Source organism: Lathamus discolor, chromosome 4 (assembly GCF_037157495.1).
Source record: "Lathamus discolor isolate bLatDis1 chromosome 4, bLatDis1.hap1, whole genome shotgun sequence".
In the NCBI taxonomy this organism is placed as follows: Eukaryota; Metazoa; Chordata; class Aves; order Psittaciformes; family Psittacidae; genus Lathamus; species Lathamus discolor.
The window spans coordinates 14,941,827-14,958,792 of record NC_088887.1 but is presented as its reverse complement, the minus strand read 5'-3'; the positions used below and the strand labels follow the sequence as shown (position 1 = coordinate 14,958,792).

The 16,966-nt window shown below is 36.7% G+C and overlaps 1 protein-coding gene across 1 annotated transcript in view; it reads left to right on the top strand.

The window, feature by feature from the left end:
• The window catches only part of GBE1 (1,4-alpha-glucan branching enzyme 1), a 156,780-nt gene that overhangs the window by 75,861 nt on the left and 63,953 nt on the right, over positions 1–16,966 (top strand). Inside the window, exons 8-9 of the mRNA XM_065676378.1 lie at positions 13,511–13,626; positions 13,867–13,994. Coding sequence (XP_065532450.1) covers positions 13,511–13,626; positions 13,867–13,994 — 244 coding nt within the window. The remainder of the gene's footprint in view (positions 1–13,510; positions 13,627–13,866; positions 13,995–16,966) is intronic.

Sequence of the window (16,966 nt, the reverse complement as noted above, 5' to 3'; positions counted from 1 at the left end):
ATTACACTAAACTTGCTTGGTTGATTTTTTTTCCATGCATTTGTTTTGGTCAGTGTCCTAAGTTCAGCTGCAACAGTTATTTTTCTCCTTCTTAGTAGCTGGTGCAGTGCTGTGTTTTCGACTTTAGTCTGAGAACGGTGGGCTCACTTCCACTGACCACAGCAGTCAGTTCCTTGTAAAAAAGGTGGCTTCATAGAATTCTGTATAGTTTGCCATGAGAACAGCAGTCAAAACATCTGTTTGTCCTGGTTCCTCCCCGTATCTTCTCTTTAACAAAGAGGCTGACTCTTTACCTTATATTTTTATATATGTATATTACAGTTCCTTGTAATCTCTTCAGAGTTGTTATGAAGTTTAGAAACAAATTCATCACCATAGAGATAATCATTACTAGTTTAGATAGTTGACACAAAAGTTTTTTCTGAGTAGTTCTACACAGTTGATTTAGTTTGGAATGAAGGAAGGAAGTGTACAAGTTATATTCTGTAGACCTTACTGTTCTTATTTTCTTCAATTTAATTATTGTTCAGTAAGTCCTGTCAAATATAGTTAAAAGGATAACTACATATCAACAGATAAGCACAAGAATGAAAAAGCACATCTGTATAATAAGTCGTTGCTATGTACTGTCATAATTTTCTTCTGTAGGAGGCATCTCAGCCTGTTCAAGGGAAGAGCTGAGATTTAAGTTTTCTGGAGAAATGTTAAGTATGGGGGGTTGTATATATGTATAATTAGACACTGCAATAAAGATATGGTAAAAAACATAAGTTGTTGTTTTGTTTATTATGACAACGCATTAGAATGGTAAATAATTAGAAAAAATAACAATAGAATTGGTCACGCAAAGGAAACTTTTGCGTATACTTCGTTGTTTCATGTACCAAGTTTGTCTAAAAAAATGACCTTTTGCAGTTCTAAAAGTAGCCACAGCTATGAGCCAAAACTAATTATTATTCTGAATTATGTAATTTAGAATTGATGGATTTCTTTTTTTTTAATTATTTAGTTTGAAATAGATTAAACTTGGGCATTCAGGAGCAAGCACTTAAAGCTGGTGTTTAAAATAAGGAAATAAATAGCACAAGTTTACAAATTGCCAGATGTACATATGGCGTTATAGAGAAGAAGGATAGGTAAAATTCCTGTTTTGTTGCTGAAATTTAGCTCTCAGCGTTAGATTCCCTAAATACTTCCTATATTCAAAGGATTGGTGAATCTGAGTAATTGGAGTCAGCCAAACACTGAACGAGTTTGGCGGGGGGGTGTGGACATCTCGGGAGATTTCCACTGCTTTTTCTCCTCTCTCTTTGGGTTTGAATGTTTAGTGTTTCTCTAGATTTTTAGGCTTTTTTCACTCTCCTGTAATCTGAAATTCTGTATTTCTCTTCCTGCAAAATGGAAATAAATATTTAAACCAAAGCATATGTAGTAGTTGGGGCTTATGACCATTGATGCTTAAACCCCAAAGATTATTTACAAAGGGAATGAGTGGAGAAGGAACAAGAAGTCAACTACAAAACACTAAAGCTTGCATTACCTATGTTTTTGGGCTTCCTTTGCCACCGCCTTTCTGGATGAGGGCATTGGAAAAGATGAAAATCTACTTTGACTATGCTATAAGAAATTTCAAGGTAATTTTTTTTTTTTTGTCATTGGGTTAAATGTGGAGGAAACAAAGTCTATCAGGAAATGGATAAATGGAAGCAACATTAAGCTGGATGTTATTTCTGATACCTATCCAATGTTGGTTAGCAAAGCTAGTGACTTACAGAAAGTAGTAAGAAATAGCTTTCTTATAAATTACTTATAATTACTGGAAAGAATGAATGTTCTGCAGGTTGCATCTACAGTTGCTTTTAGCACAGGACCGTTATCATCCAGATTTGGAAAAACGGGAAAGATTGATTAGAAAGAATGTCTTCACCAAGTGCAAGGTATGAGCAACTTGTTAGCCTCTGTGATGAACTCTCAATATACAGGAGGGCAAACTTGTTTTAAAATATTGCAGAGAATCTTAGCTTTATCTTTATTTGTGTTTTATCCTGGCCTTGACAACAAAATTTGTTTTTCACAAGGTTATGAGGTTTTGATTTCAGACTTGCATTTTTATTAGAAGTTGCCATCATTCTGCTGCCTTTTAAGCCAGAATCAGTAATAGTTGCACTGAAATACGGTCTGAAATAGGAGATACCTGTAGTAGGAACAGTTGCTTTAATTTTAGTTGAAAATCATGGCATTTCATGGAAAAATCTTGCTGTTAAAAATAAATACATATTTCCAGAGTATTAATTATACTGGTAGATTACTACATCCAAATGGAGATCAGTAACAAGTGGCATCTCTCAGGGTTCCATACTGGGACTGGTACCCTTTAATATCTGTATTAATGACATGTCAAAGGTGCACTCAAATCCCACTAAGTTTGCAGATTTCACCAGGCTGAGTGGTGCAGTTGATTCAGTTGAGAAAAGGGATGCCATCCAGAAGGACCTTGACAAGGCTGAGGGAGTATGCCCATGTGAACCTCAGCATGTTCAACAAGGCCAAGTTGCAAGGTCCTGCACCTGGGTTGGGGCAATCGCCAGTATCAACACAGGCTGGGGAATGAACTGAGTGAGTGTCGCCCTGTGGAGAAAGACTTGGGAACAGTACTGGTGGATGAAAAATTGGACAGGAACTAGCTATGTCCACTTGCAGCCCAGAAAGCCAGTCATATCGTGGGCTGTGTAAAAACAAACATGGACAGCAGGTTGGGGTAGGTGATTTCCATCCACCTACTCTGCTCTTGTGATACCCCACCTGGAGTACTTCATCCAGTTCTGAGGTCCCCAGCACAAGACAGACATGGACTTGTTAGAGTGGGTCCAGAGGAGGGCCACAAAAATGATCAGGGGGATAGAATAACTCTCCTATGAAGAAAGACTGAGAAAGCTGGGGTTGTTTAGCCTGGAGGAGGCACTGGGGAGACCTTATTGTGGCCTTTCAGTATTTAAAGGGGCTTATAAGGAAGGCAGACCTTAAATAAGAAGATACATGACAGGATAAAGGGCAGTGGTTTTAAACTGAAGGAGGGTAGATTTAGGTTGGACATAACTAAGAAAATTTTAAAAAAGGATGGTGAGGCGCTGGCACAGGGTGTGCAGAAGAGTTGCGGATGCCCCATCACCGGCAGTGTTCAAGGCCAGGTTGGACAGGGCTTTGAACAACCTGCTGGAGTGGAAGGTGTCCCTGCCCATGGCAGGGGGTTGGAACTGGATGGTCTTCCAAGGTGCCTTTAACCCAAACCATTCTGTGGTTCCGTTAATGATATACAAGTTATAGGACAGTAATTGGACATTTTTCAGCAATGTAAGTTGATTTTAAAATACCATCAAAAGATGCTTTCGCCTTGACTTGCAAGTTTCCACTTTGACTTGAAAATGTAAATACAGTACTCAAAGCTTTTCGGGGTGTGGAGGAGTGTTTTGTTTTCAAACAGTTCTCCAAATAATCTGTAGACAGTAGTATATACTTTTTATAATTTATATCTGATATAAGGACATGATTATTCTAATTCTGAGTGTTTTCAAGATACCATCTGAAGTGGGACTACAACAGAATATATTTTGGAACAGTATCTTTCCTAACATGTCTTTGGTGGAACTTCTAAACTTGGTGGCTGTAGAAAGGCAGTGGGTGTGTTAAAACATGTTCAGATTGTAAAAGGCTTTAAAATACGTGCTTAATTCTTATAAAATAGAATCATAGGTAAAACAAAGTATAGCTGTGAATCAATAGAAAAATTACCTTGTAGCTATTTTGCCATTCCGAGTAATAATCTTGCTACATATTATATACTAAACAAAGTTACTGTAGTAATATATTATAAATGTGCTTATTGTTCTTGTATTAATCGTCATGAAAGTGCAAATTATGTAGCTGAAATAACGGGATATAGTATGAAATTGAGATAAAAACAATGTGTCTTTGAACACAAGCGTGTTTTCAGTTCTCTTACATGAAAAAGCATTTTTTTTAACATAGAAAGCAGTACAGGTTCTCAACTCTATTTGGCATAGCATAAGTTAACCTAGTATCTTTCTTTAATTACATTCCTGATGAACGTAACTTTGCGCAGTTCAGCAAATTGAGAAATACTGTACTGTGCTTAAGAATGGATTCCTATTTAACATGACTGTTCTATGCGAATGCAACAGCTTTGCATTTTGTGCTTGCTGAAAGATAATAGGGCCTGATGCATGTGTAAATTGGTTTTGCCAGATGGCTGCTTACCTCTGCAGTCATTTTCTGAATCTTTTGCTAGGGATCATACAAGACAGTCCTTCAGTCTCTGAGCCTTCCACTGGAAATCTCCTTTCTGTGGCAGTAATGATTCCTTGTACAAAGTTTTGTGCCCTTCATGCTGATGTCTGCCATTCAACCAAGCAGTCCTGTCCCATTGTTCCAAAAAAACCATTCTGGACTGTATCCAGAGTAATTGTTTATGCTGAGTGTAAAATCTGGAAGTGTGAGAGGAAAGTTCAGGATAAAGGTCTGTTTAAGACTGTGACTCAGCTGATATGTACTGGTTTGTTGACTGTTTCTACCCTACATTTAGACTTACTTTGAAAGCACCCCCAGTGTTGAACAGCGCTCTGAAATGTTTGAGATCTCAGTGCAATTACTGAAGTCATGAATTGCGTTAAATTGTATGCAGAATCCTGACAGTACATTTTAAAAGTGGGATTTAGTTGCATGCCATAGAACAATAAATGATGTTTGTTAATTTGCTAATTAATTTGTGACTAAACGAATGTAATGTTTACCAATAAGTTTATTTTGGGACAAAAGAAGTTTAAATGTTCTCAAAGATTTTTATTTTATTAGTGTCTAATGTACTTTGGTAGAGCATGAGTGGTATGAGGGCTAATGTTATCCAGATCGTAGCTGGAACCCATGTAGGCTTTTTCAGCACTCTAAAGGGTTTTGTAACTATTTTTGAGACATTCTCCATGTTTAAAATGTGTGTCCTGGAGGCTCTGTTAAAACTGCAGGTAATTGTCTTCAGTGCTCATATTTCTTTTGTATTTACTTAAGGAAGCCCTCTGAGCAAAAAGCATCAAGAATATTAAAGTGCATTACAATAAGTATCTATCTGCTTTGCCTCCAAGGATGTTCTTATATTCATATTTTGCAGGACATAACCTTTACTGAGTAATACTTGAATTATTGCTTCCATTTTTATGGCAAATAACTGAATGCTTTATTTGATAGTATTTCATTTACTCTTGCTGGGTGTAGATAGGACCAGGCTGAAAAATTTTAAGTCTAGAGCACTGCTACTTACTATTGTCCATAATTTGTTTGAGGAGAGAATTTATCTTTTGTGCAAATTTGATTTCAGTAAAATCATGTGAATATATTATGAATATATTTGCTTTCAGTAAAGACATGTGAATAAGCATGTTTAATTCATTGGCAAAATTAAGTAGAGCTAATTGAATCTTTCCAAAACATTGACTGAATATCTAAACACTTGAAAATTGGGGAATTCAGAGAAGACAACAACTTTCTGACCCATGCAGCTGAATGTTGCCTTTTCTGGGTTGAGCTTAGGTCTGATACGCACCAAGGAAAACTTGCCTTTTTGTTCTTAACGGTTTTCAGGTAGCTCTAACTTACTTGGTGTGTACTTGTGTCTCTGGGTACAGTAGGTATAGCTTTGCTGATCTGGAATTAGATGGGCAGACAATCACTGTTCAGTGTTTGCAGTGTTGTTCACACAGTGCATGACTGGGGATGTTCCTATTTGCGTTCACGAGTGCTTAAGAGGAATTGGCTGCTAAGGACACACAGCAGTGTGTCCCTGGGGCCAATCATAGTGACTTTAGGAGAACCAGCAAGGAGTAGTTACCCTCCATCTTCCCACTGCCCCCAAGAAAATATTAGACTGTTTATCACCATTTACCTAGCACAGGAAGCTCCTGAAGGACCTTAGTGCTGCTTTGCACCAACAGATAAAGTAGAATTTTGAGAGCAAAAAAAATTTAACTATTTTGGGGGGATTTTAGAACAACCACTTGTATTTGAATAAAGGATATGCCTATTTCTAAGAAATAATTTTCCTGAAGTAATTACTGAATATGAATCCAGTCTAATAAATGCATATGGCTATTACATTGTTTACAGCATAGTGAGTGAAAGTGTGTTTTCTCCCTGCATGACACTGGACTCCTGGGGATCAGGATTAATGCGTCCAAAAGGGGTATTGTGTGGCATGGCGCTCTAGAATTGCAATTTTAGCTAGAATGCATCTTCAAAGCTGCTGCTATTGTTTAGTCTTAAAAGAAAAAATTCAAAAGCTGTAGTTAAATATTTTAACTACTATTAAATTAGGAATTCCTTGTTAGTTTATTTTTATTTATTAGTATTTAGAATTTTAGTACTTTGTATTTATTCAGTATTCTTTCTCAGAATATCAATGATTATTGGTTGTCACAAAATACATGCTATAATAACCAGTATTCTGCTTATTAGAGTTTTTTAAACAGGAAAGTATGTGTGTGTGTATATATATTTTTGTCAGTTGCTTCTGCAGAATTGGAGCTTTGCCTATGAAAAGGGCACTATAGAAATAATTGGGCACCACAGAAATAATCGTGCAGTCCTATATGCAATTAATGTACCAGTATTAACTTTTATGTTGACTGATGGAAACCGGTGTCATTTAGTTTGGGAAAGGACTTGAGATCTTCAGTGAACAAATGCTTCTGAATTTGAAAATACTCCTTCTTTCACTTTGCTCATGACTTGTTCTCTATCTGCTTTAATAATTAAGGACCTTTTTCCTGAAGGTTGGCCTTGAAATTCTGCAATACTTCTGAGCCTTTCCATTTTAATTCATGGAATAAGGTGTTAATGCTTAAGTGAAGGTGTATTCTGCAGCAAGTATTGATAAAAGTATCCATTATTTTTAACTGTTACAGGAAACTTTTAGTCTTGCAGTGGACTTTTAACAAGTCACATCCACTTCGCATGACATTTTTCAGCTCACTGTGACAAGATAAATTAAGAATGATGTATCTTCTGTAGCTCTTTAAGTCCTTGAGGGCTGGTTAGTTTGGGTGGGGTTTTTTTCATTATCTCTTCGGGTAGCAAAACCTTCCATAGGGCCATGGTGTTGGCTGTGAATTCAGGACAATGTTACAGCAGAGTGTTTCACAATCACAAGGTCATACTGAGACCCCATCGTAATTACTGATCTAGTGTTTCAGACTTTCATAATAAGGACTGCATTCCTTTTTTGCCTCAGGGTAGACAGTGTGACTCAGTTTAGAACACCTGTATGTTCTGGTGCAGCCTCTGCTCTTTGAGATTCAGTAAGAGGGAGATTGTCTAGGACAGATGCAAATGCGTTAATGTTTGGCAAGTCAGGCAACTTAGCACTGCTTCAGGGGAATGTTGTCCCTGTACCTCCTGAGGTTAAGATTTGGTATGCTTTCAAATGTCTGCCTTTTAGTACTCAGCTTTGCTTATCTTTTCTGATTTTAGATGTGTGGTGGTAGTCCTTATTCATTTACTTCCTTATAGTTCAGATTCTTTCATGTGTTCTCAATGTAGAGCTTTCTTCCCTTACTGATGTTAGAGTACTGTTCGCTCATGCATGAACCTGAGCAGGCAAATAATTTTAAAGTTTTTATTGCATAGCAATTATGGTTTGTCAAAGCCTTTTATCCACCTGCAGTGACCTGTGTGCTTTCTTCTTCAGTAGTGGGTCCCCTTTGTTCCATGAGAGTTTGCAGTGTCAGTCAGGTTTTCTCAAGTGAGGACTTTTCATTAGTTGTAAAGGGAGTTGGCCACAAATTTTTTAGCATAAGCTATCTAATTGTTGACTGAAACTTTCTTAGTGTTTTCACTGTCATCCTGAACCTTAAAGAAAGATAAAACTTGGGGATCTGTAATGCACTGTTACTTGTATTATTTAATGCTTTTTTATTCAAAACATCATTTAAAAGCTAAAGCTGCTTTGCAGACCAAGGATCAAAAGTTAAAAGTCTTTTGTTTGGCACTGTCAACATCTTTGCTGTATCTCAGTATGTAAGTTATCTACTTTCAGTGTTATGAATTCTATATAGGTAGCAAAGCAAACGTAATCTAATCAAGTGAAACAGAAAAGTCATGGTGTGGATCCATTTCTGTTTAAAACAAACAAAACCTCACAATGCGGAGAACAGAGGTAAAGTGATAAGCAGTTGATTGTAAGCAGTAAGTGGGGAAGAAGACAGTGGGGTGGTAAAGATATTTGATAAATTTGAGAAAAAAGCTCAGGGAACTAGATCTAAGGCTAATATTTATTTTAAATTCAGAGGCTTCAGTGAAAAAAAAAACCCTGTTTCTGTATCCTTGATATGACTGAAAGAGATCCAGAGAAATCTTTAGTGATCCAAGCTGAAGTTAGGAAAGTCTTGAGCCAGTAGCAGTGGGAGACTCAGAGAAGTGGGAACTATCCCCATTAGCTCACCCAAGAAAATGTAGTTATAAGTAACATCTTTCCAAGATTAGTGTGTAAAGATCTACTGCTATTGCCAGTGTTAATTTCAAGCCTTATTCATGTAGCAGATTGTGATGCAGAGCAAGAGGTCTTAAAACTTACACATCTAACCTGGAAGTTCTCTTTTGGCCCCCAGATCACCTTTACAGTGCAGTGGTTTGAACTGCTTAACAAAAGGGATCGTGACCAGTGGGTTGTCTTTTGGGTCAGTTGTTTATGGTGGGGGTGTTAAAAAATCAATTTAAATCATACTAATTTATTTTAATTATATCCAAAACACTTTGGCGCTGTGAAGAAAAATTCAAGAACACTGCAATAATGTTGTAGACATTCGGAAAACTTTTACCAGCTAAATTCTCCTGCAACTGGAAGCTGGAGAGGACTCTGTCCTCAGGAATTTGTCAGTAATCTTCTGTTTGTTTTACAATAATGTTAAATATTCAGTGCATGCTAAACTGAAAGCTTTAGTTTCCTGTAATGTAACTTCTCATTTACTGATATCTACTAATGAGTATAACTTGTTTTCAGAATAAGCTTTTTCCTCAAAATGTATTTTGTGTCCAAATATTAACATTGATATTGTTGAAATAGGAGAGACTGTTTCTTTTCTGGCTGTATAGAATGCATTCATGCAGTGCACATTCCAAAATCTAGGTCCAGAAAAAGTAGCACTCTACATCAATGCAGGGAAAAAAGGTTGATTCACTGCTTCTGTCTTTTCTTGGGATTGATAAGAAGAGAAGTTGCTGCAGATCCCTTCTGCTCACAGATTATCATATGCCCCAGAAGGATAGCTCTTTTTTTTTTTTTTTTTTTTTTGTTGCCTGTAAAGTTCATTTTGCAGGCATAATGCAGCTTGGATCACCAGGCAAAAGCTCTTTTGGTCTCTTAATGACTGACTGACTTTCTGTTGACTGATAGAGATGTGTACGTTCCCATAGAATGGCATTTGGTATAATTAGGAGTGTAGGTATTGAGAGCAGTCTAGCAGTCTCAGTCACGATTTTCCCTTGGCTAAAAAGCGGGCACCTACTGCACTGCTTTGACTTTTCAGTCTGTTATCGCTAGAGGTGGCTTTGGGTCTTGGCAATGATATTACCTAGAAGAAGAGAGGAATTCCTTCTCTGTGTAAGGGAGGTTGCAATACAGAGTTTATTCTTTTTGTTATTTTCCAAACAGGGTAAGACTGATTACCGTTTTGTATCACTATTCAAAGTGCATCTAAATAATAGGCAAACTGGTCTATGGTGGTTAACAGCGGTGAAAAAGCAAACAAAACCATCTCTGTGTTAGATATGGATGTTAAGTTCATAAAGTAACTTGTACCAGATTCACTGAAAGTTGAAGTTGTCAGATTGAGCACCAGTTTCTTTATGTTCAGCAATCCATTGGTGGCATTTAAGTCAGATGTTGAAATGTCTGGGGACAATGTGAAATATCTTAGCAATTCAGTGCTACTATGTGTTAAGTTAATTAAACGCTTAGAATTGAAAACAGGTAAATCATCATAGATAAGGTCAGAAGTTCCACTCATTTGCTATAATACATAGTAATAAATGCAGTTCCTTATGATCAACATTGATATGGTTCAAGAATTGCAGCTTCAAACTGCTTTAGGTACAGCCAGTATTATTATTTAGCCCATAGTGACAAAAGTAACTGGTTTAAATGCATTACATGCTCATATTTAAGTATCTTGTATTCATCATGGATTGGATTTTGGAATTCTTATGGTAAATTATTTTGGTTTTTATTTTGGTTTTTTATTAGTACAGGAGGGAAAAAAGTAAATCATGAGTGTTAGAAGCAATTCACAGGGTTTCTGCTGACCTAGTATCGGAAAGTTGTTAAATTTCTCATCACCTTGTGAAACCAGCTCATCTAGCTAGAAATGCTCATTTCACTTCTTCAAACAAGAAATCTTTTCTTAATGTGAAAGCCCCAAGGGAGACAGTTGGCCCCAAAGGGGAGAAATAACAGCAAGACTTCTGTGCAAAGACCTCTTGTTTTGAACAATGTCTGAGTGAATTCTGATTTGCTTAAAATTCTTACAGTGTAAGTCACTCTGCTCCTTAATGATAATACAGCATATATTTTTCCTCTCTTAGATCATTCATGCAGTGAAAGAAATTTCTCAATTTTATGCTATGCAAAAATGTGAGAGAATGTTAGGATATAATTTAAGATACGGCTTTTGCCCAAAAGAAATTACATTCTTAATGAATGCTATCCTGTTTCCATGTCTGTCTGTAAAATCATGAGAATATACTTCTTTTAGAAATGTTCCTGAATTATTGGTCCTAGGGTGGATGTATTTCAATTACGCTGTGATTCTGGCCTCTACTGGCATGCTGCAAAGTCGTTTGTTGCTTCTGTCAACTTCTATTTCTAATGCTGCTGCTCCTGTAAACAAATTGGGTTGGATGAAACCATGAACCTCTGTAAGGTTTGTGTGTTTTTCATGTTTCAAAACAGCTCTTATTCTGGCTTGTGTGTCAGAACTGTGCAGTTCTCTCTCTAAAAGTCAATGTGTTTGCTAGTTGACATCCTTCCTAGAAATTATCCTAAACCTGAATTTTACCAAGTTTAGACTAGAATCAGAATTAATATGTTTGTTTATTGATTTATTTACAATCTTCTCTCCCATGTGCAATCAGATGGCTGGAAAACATCTGCTGCTCCTGCTCAGGTTTTTGATCCCATCAATTTCCTGACTAATCTTTTGGTTCAACAAATTAATCTTATTTGTTCGTCTCCATCCTCATTTTTTCATGTAAAAGTCATTACAATTTATTTTCATGATGGTCCTCCATCTTTTTTCAAAGATCAGTCTTCAGTGCCAATGATGGTGGAAAAAATTACATTTGTTGCCCATTTTGAGACCTCTGTGTGTGTTTTACAAATGCACAAATCCTCTTCACCATCTTAACTTTAAGGTTAGGATGTCAAGTATCCTGTGATGAGGAGAAGTATCTTTTAAATTTGGCTGGGGCTTGTAGCAATTAATCTATGCTTTGTATGTGCATTGTCTTAATTGTGTGAGACAGTAGTTTTATTGCAATACAGCTGCTGCTTCGACTTCGCTCAGTGTTTAGCTTGCAGCAAATAGCTTCCTGAAACTTTGATGATGGGTCAGAAAGAGATCCAGTGAGTGTTTTCACAAAGTTGTGCTTTTGTGACCAGCTTGCCAGTTCATAGGACTTCTGATACCTTTCTATTCCTTTCGATATCAGAGCATTCTCATTGCAAAGCATTTCAGCTGAGAAATCATAAATATATAAAAGGCTCTGTAGACAAGCTTCTGAGATCTAGCTAGTATAGTGTTGTCTCGTAAACTGGGTGATTTGGGGTGAGGTGGGGAAACATGGGGATGGAACAAAAAAATCTTGGCATGTAATGAATGCCCAGAAAAGGCATTGAATGGAGGCAGTTCACATTGAACTGAATTGCATTTCCTAAATTTGGAGGTTTTGATCTGGTAATATTTCCATCTTTATATGCACACATGGATATTCGTGTGCAATGCATACAAAGAAAATGAGAAATATTATAATCCTGTTGGAGTAAAGAAGAATTCGCTATTTGGTGAGATCAGGATTTATCAGCTTTATAATATGCCCAAAGCATCCCATCTTTTCATGTGATAAAGCATTCTTCATAAGGAAGGTTTTGGGTTTTTTTTTTTTGGGGGGGGGGGGGGAGGAAGGAAGGCAGAGGCTTTTTTTTTTTTTTTTTGTCAAAATTGAGTTTGTTCCTTGTGTCATAGTTGATTCATGAGTCTGCTGACTCCAGCATCTATTGAAGTGAAACAGGTCTCCTTCACTGTCTTACGCCAACTGCATGCATAGGTAAATTGTAAGTGATGCTCACCAATGTGCCTTGTGCTAGGTGTACCCCTTTTATCTGCCCCACTAGAGAGTGGTTGGTGAGACCTTGCATGCAGCTGCATAGCTTGAACTCCTCTCTGAACAGAAACTTGGAAGTAAGTGGGGTTGTTGTTGTGTTATCTTGGGAAACTGATCAGAGAGGAATAACATAGGCCAGTGTTCAAGATGACATGGGCAAAAAAGCTTCACTACCTCTGAGATGGGTGAACTCTTTGGAGTCAGAGCTTGCAGGAGATGCACCAGAGGCAACCTGTTCTGAGGGTAGCAGTGCAGAGGATGAACAGTAGAAACAAGATATGGGGGTCTTTTGAAGCTACTGAGACAATTGTCCTTGGAGAGGAATTGATGAATAGTTAGAAAACTGTTCCTGAAAGTGTTTTGTTCTTAAATACATGTTTTGTTCATAAATGCCTCCACATGCTTACTTGCTTTGGAACCTCTTTTATAGTTTTGATTTCATGTCTGCACTTCGTTTATGTGTGTATTATATCCTATTCCTGTTATTCCAAACTCCTCAACTTCCATAAGTTGGTTTACTCCTTAAATGTGTAAATTCGCAACACAGTAGGTGATTTGATAAATTACTGTGGATGTGTGATTTGTAAATAACAGGGAGAGGCAGTGGGGGACAACAGCTTTTTAACTTCTGTTATGCCAAGAAAGAGCTGTAAATCCATAAAATCTTGGGGACAAAACTTAACCTATTTATTTTTCTTGCCATTTCTATGTCTTTTCTAACAGTATAACCATCTTTAGGGAACCAAAGTAAAAGTACAGTGGCAAGTATGAGTATTAAGATATAGCGTAAGTGTTCAAACACTAACCTGTTAGTCTATATAGATATTTGTCAATTTCTCTTAAACCCCTATCTGCAATATTGAAATTATGTGCAGTAAAAGATAAAGATTTAAAGATTTAAGGAAACTTTTTAGGGAAAGGATAATGAAGAATGGGGAAGCCATTAAAATGGTAAAATGTCCAGTACAATTATCCAGTACTACCATATATGCAAGAGCATGATAATGATATAGGGAACTCTAGTTGATCCCAAGGTTTCTCAAGCTTATAAAATATATTCATGTTATTTCAGCTGGGAAGTTTTGAGATTCCTTCTATCTAATTTGAGAATGTGGATTGAAGACTACCGCTTTGATGGATTCCGGTTTGATGGTGTTACATCTATGTTGTATCACCATCATGGGATTGGTAAGTAATTTAGTCAGCTCTAATCTCAGCAGTCCTGTTGCACTTCTGTTGCTGTGGAAATTGTGCTATGAAATTCACTGAATGCACCAAAAATTCCAGATTTGCTAATATCTTGTTGTGCTGCAATATGGATAGATCTGGAATTATGAACAAATCTGGTGCTTATAAAACTGCATATTGCAAAATATCTATTGGGTTTTTTTAAGTGACTGTAGCCTTTAAAACTTCCTGTTTTATTAGGCACAGGATTCAGTGGAGATTACAATGAATATTTTGGCCTACATGTGGATGAAGATGCTTTGTGTTACCTAATGCTGGCCAACCACATGATTAAATTCTTGCATCCAGAATGCATAACCATAGCAGAGGTAAGATCAGAATTTGCCACCCTCAATCGCATTAATACTGATTGCTTTGGGATGTGAATTTCCTGTTAATTATCAAGTCACTACTCAGGGAGTGACACAGGCTGAGAAATTTTAATTAGTGGACAGACTTTGCCTTATGGGGAAAAGCAACTGGAATATGCACTTTGGGAATATTCTTTGCATTAATGAATCATTAATTAATGTAGGGATTTCTTTTATCTCTTTGAACTTGTAATAAGATTTGTTTTTGTTTGTCTATTGCTTTTGCCTGATTGCCGTTTCTCGCTAGTGATTCATGGTACTAAAGATTAGCAGCCTTAGTGTGGTTTTGCCTATTTGGAATTATATTGGCATAACTGACAATTCCCTTCTGAAAGAAATGCAGTAAATTTATACATGTTGAATGTGTATGCTAATTTAAATGTAGTATTCAGTTTCTCCGGGTTTCTGAGGGAGTAAATAGACTAATTATTTGAGTTGATTGAGATCAATTAAATTTTTGTGACTGAAAAATATTGTTGGCACATGGAATTTTTAATAGTATGAAACAACAGAGCATTGAAGTTCTAAGAATAGGTGCGTTTTCACTGATACTTTCTTGATCTAAAAGAGAAAAAACATGTAAACCTTGAGGATTCTTCTGTTACTATGTTTAACTAATTCTTTTTGTTTAAAAGGGAAAGTTGTATCTGTCTGATGTCATTAGGGTCTGTGTGAATTTCTAGAAAAACTTTTTGTGTGCTTGAGTTCCCTGTTTATCTTCAGAAACCAAAATACTCCTTAATTTTGTACTTAGGGTGAAGTTTTATATTATAGACAATCACTGCTAAAAGCTTAATGACAAGCTGGCAAAAACATCATCTGATGAAGAATCACTAGTAAACTTGAGATGGTTTTATTGAGCTGTTGGCTTGTTTGAAGTGAAATTTGTTCCATTTTGTAGGTAGTTTTAGATTATGAGCATTCCTACCAATGAAATTCTGAGTTTAGTCTGCTTGGATTACCTGGGCCAAGAATTCTTTTATAGCAAGACATGACTTCAGTTTCTCTTGCTGGAGTTGGAAACTGCTGCTGTTTCAATACATCATTTTCTGCCTGGGGGAGTCGCTACATGAAATACAGAATTGATTAATGTGCTGCATGGTTAAAGGAGAATTTTGGAAGGCGAAAACTATTGACATAATTGAAAATTATAAAAGGCAATGAAGGATGTCTGCTTGCCTATAATGATGACTGAATGAGTGCCACATGAGAAGAATGCTTTTGTGTAGCCATAACTAATTATAATATATTCCTTAATTAACTGATTTTTTTTTTTTACAGCTTGTTAATATTCTGTATATTCACTGTCTTATTAATTTCTAAGTTTTTAGGTATTACTGACTATATGCTTATTTTTCATTTTGGCCTTCAAAATAAAGCTGTGATTACAGTTTTGTTTGAGAACTAAAAATGTTAAGTTAAAGCTGCATCATGACTGAAGTATTGGAAAAACAAAGAGGCAAAAAAACCCTACTGCTGAGCTTTCTGGGTTGTTTTATATGCATCACATTTCAAACTAAGGTCTGAACAAATGCTTAAACATTTGCTGTTTACATTTGGTGGAAAATATACTGAACAAACTACTGCTGATTTATTTGTTTCTTACTTTTTTAATTGTTCAAGTAAAATCTGTAGTTAGGTAAAAATAGTATTAAATTTTGAACTTCCCAAAAGTCTGACTTTCAAATAATAACAGAAGTAGGTGGGGGCTGCTTAAATCTCAACCTCCTCAGACCTTGTCCAGGTAGGCATCAGAGCATCACAGCGAAAACCTTTTGTTTCAGATCATCTTGTCCTGAAAGATGGACACCATTAGTCTGTGTTTATCTTTTCTGACTGGTTCAGGAGAGCTATTGAACTTCCTCTTATAATATCTAAAAGTTGGGAAAGAATTTTTGCTTCATTATTTGGTATCCACAGCATGTGGAATGTGGATGCAGTTTTCTATGTGATCTAACAACAGCTGAGTAAAGGGGGATAATACCCTCCTTTGATCTCCTGGCTTTGCTGTTCATCCTGCCAGTGCTGTTGCTGGCCATCACTGCTGCCAGAGCAGGCTGCTGGCTGTCGATCAGCTTGCTGCCGGCTCAGAGCCCCAGGGTCTTCCCCACAGAGATGCTCCCCAGCCTGTATGGATGCAGGGCTTTGTCTGGGGATCAGGATTTGAATACTGCCCTTGCTCTGGAATTCCTGAGCTTGCTCTTGATCTGTTCCTGCAGCCAGTCAGGATCCCTCTGGATCTCATCCCCAAGGTACCATTCATGAGCTTCATACAGATGCTGTCAGTCTCCTCACATCAGAATGAGGTGTCTGTGTCTGTATGCATGTATGCGTATGTATGTATAACTTCAAGCACAAACATTTTTTCACTAGTCTAGTGCAGCAGTTGGGTTGAAAACTGGATTGAATCCAGAAAACCAGAATGAGCTTCCTAATTAAGCCCTATTTCTAGTCAAAATTTAATTCCATAAATTCTCCAGCATAGGCACAAGAGGTTTATATTCATCCATAAGCATTGTGGTGGCATGGCTTCTACCTGACAGAAGTGAATAAAATTGAGCACTGATACATATTTTGTAATATTAGAGATCTGCATTTTCTCTACTGATAAGCCAACTTCAGAAAAAGGGTGTTATATGCCATAATTACATGAAAACAATGGTCAAATAACTAATTTAATAACTTTTATTTTGAAATTTAAGAATGATCAGCCTCCATCAATGTGAAACTGGAAAATTATGCAGTAAAAGCATGTCATTCTCCAGGGCTAACTGGATCAATAGTTTTGGGTTTATGCAGTTAGGAAAACGGTAGAGGTTGTATTTTTCTTCCTTACTGGACTGTATATTCACCCTTTTATTTTTATGTCATTCTTTATGCAGAATATCAATAAACAAAATGAAGGTTTAATTTGTCTTTTGTTGACTACA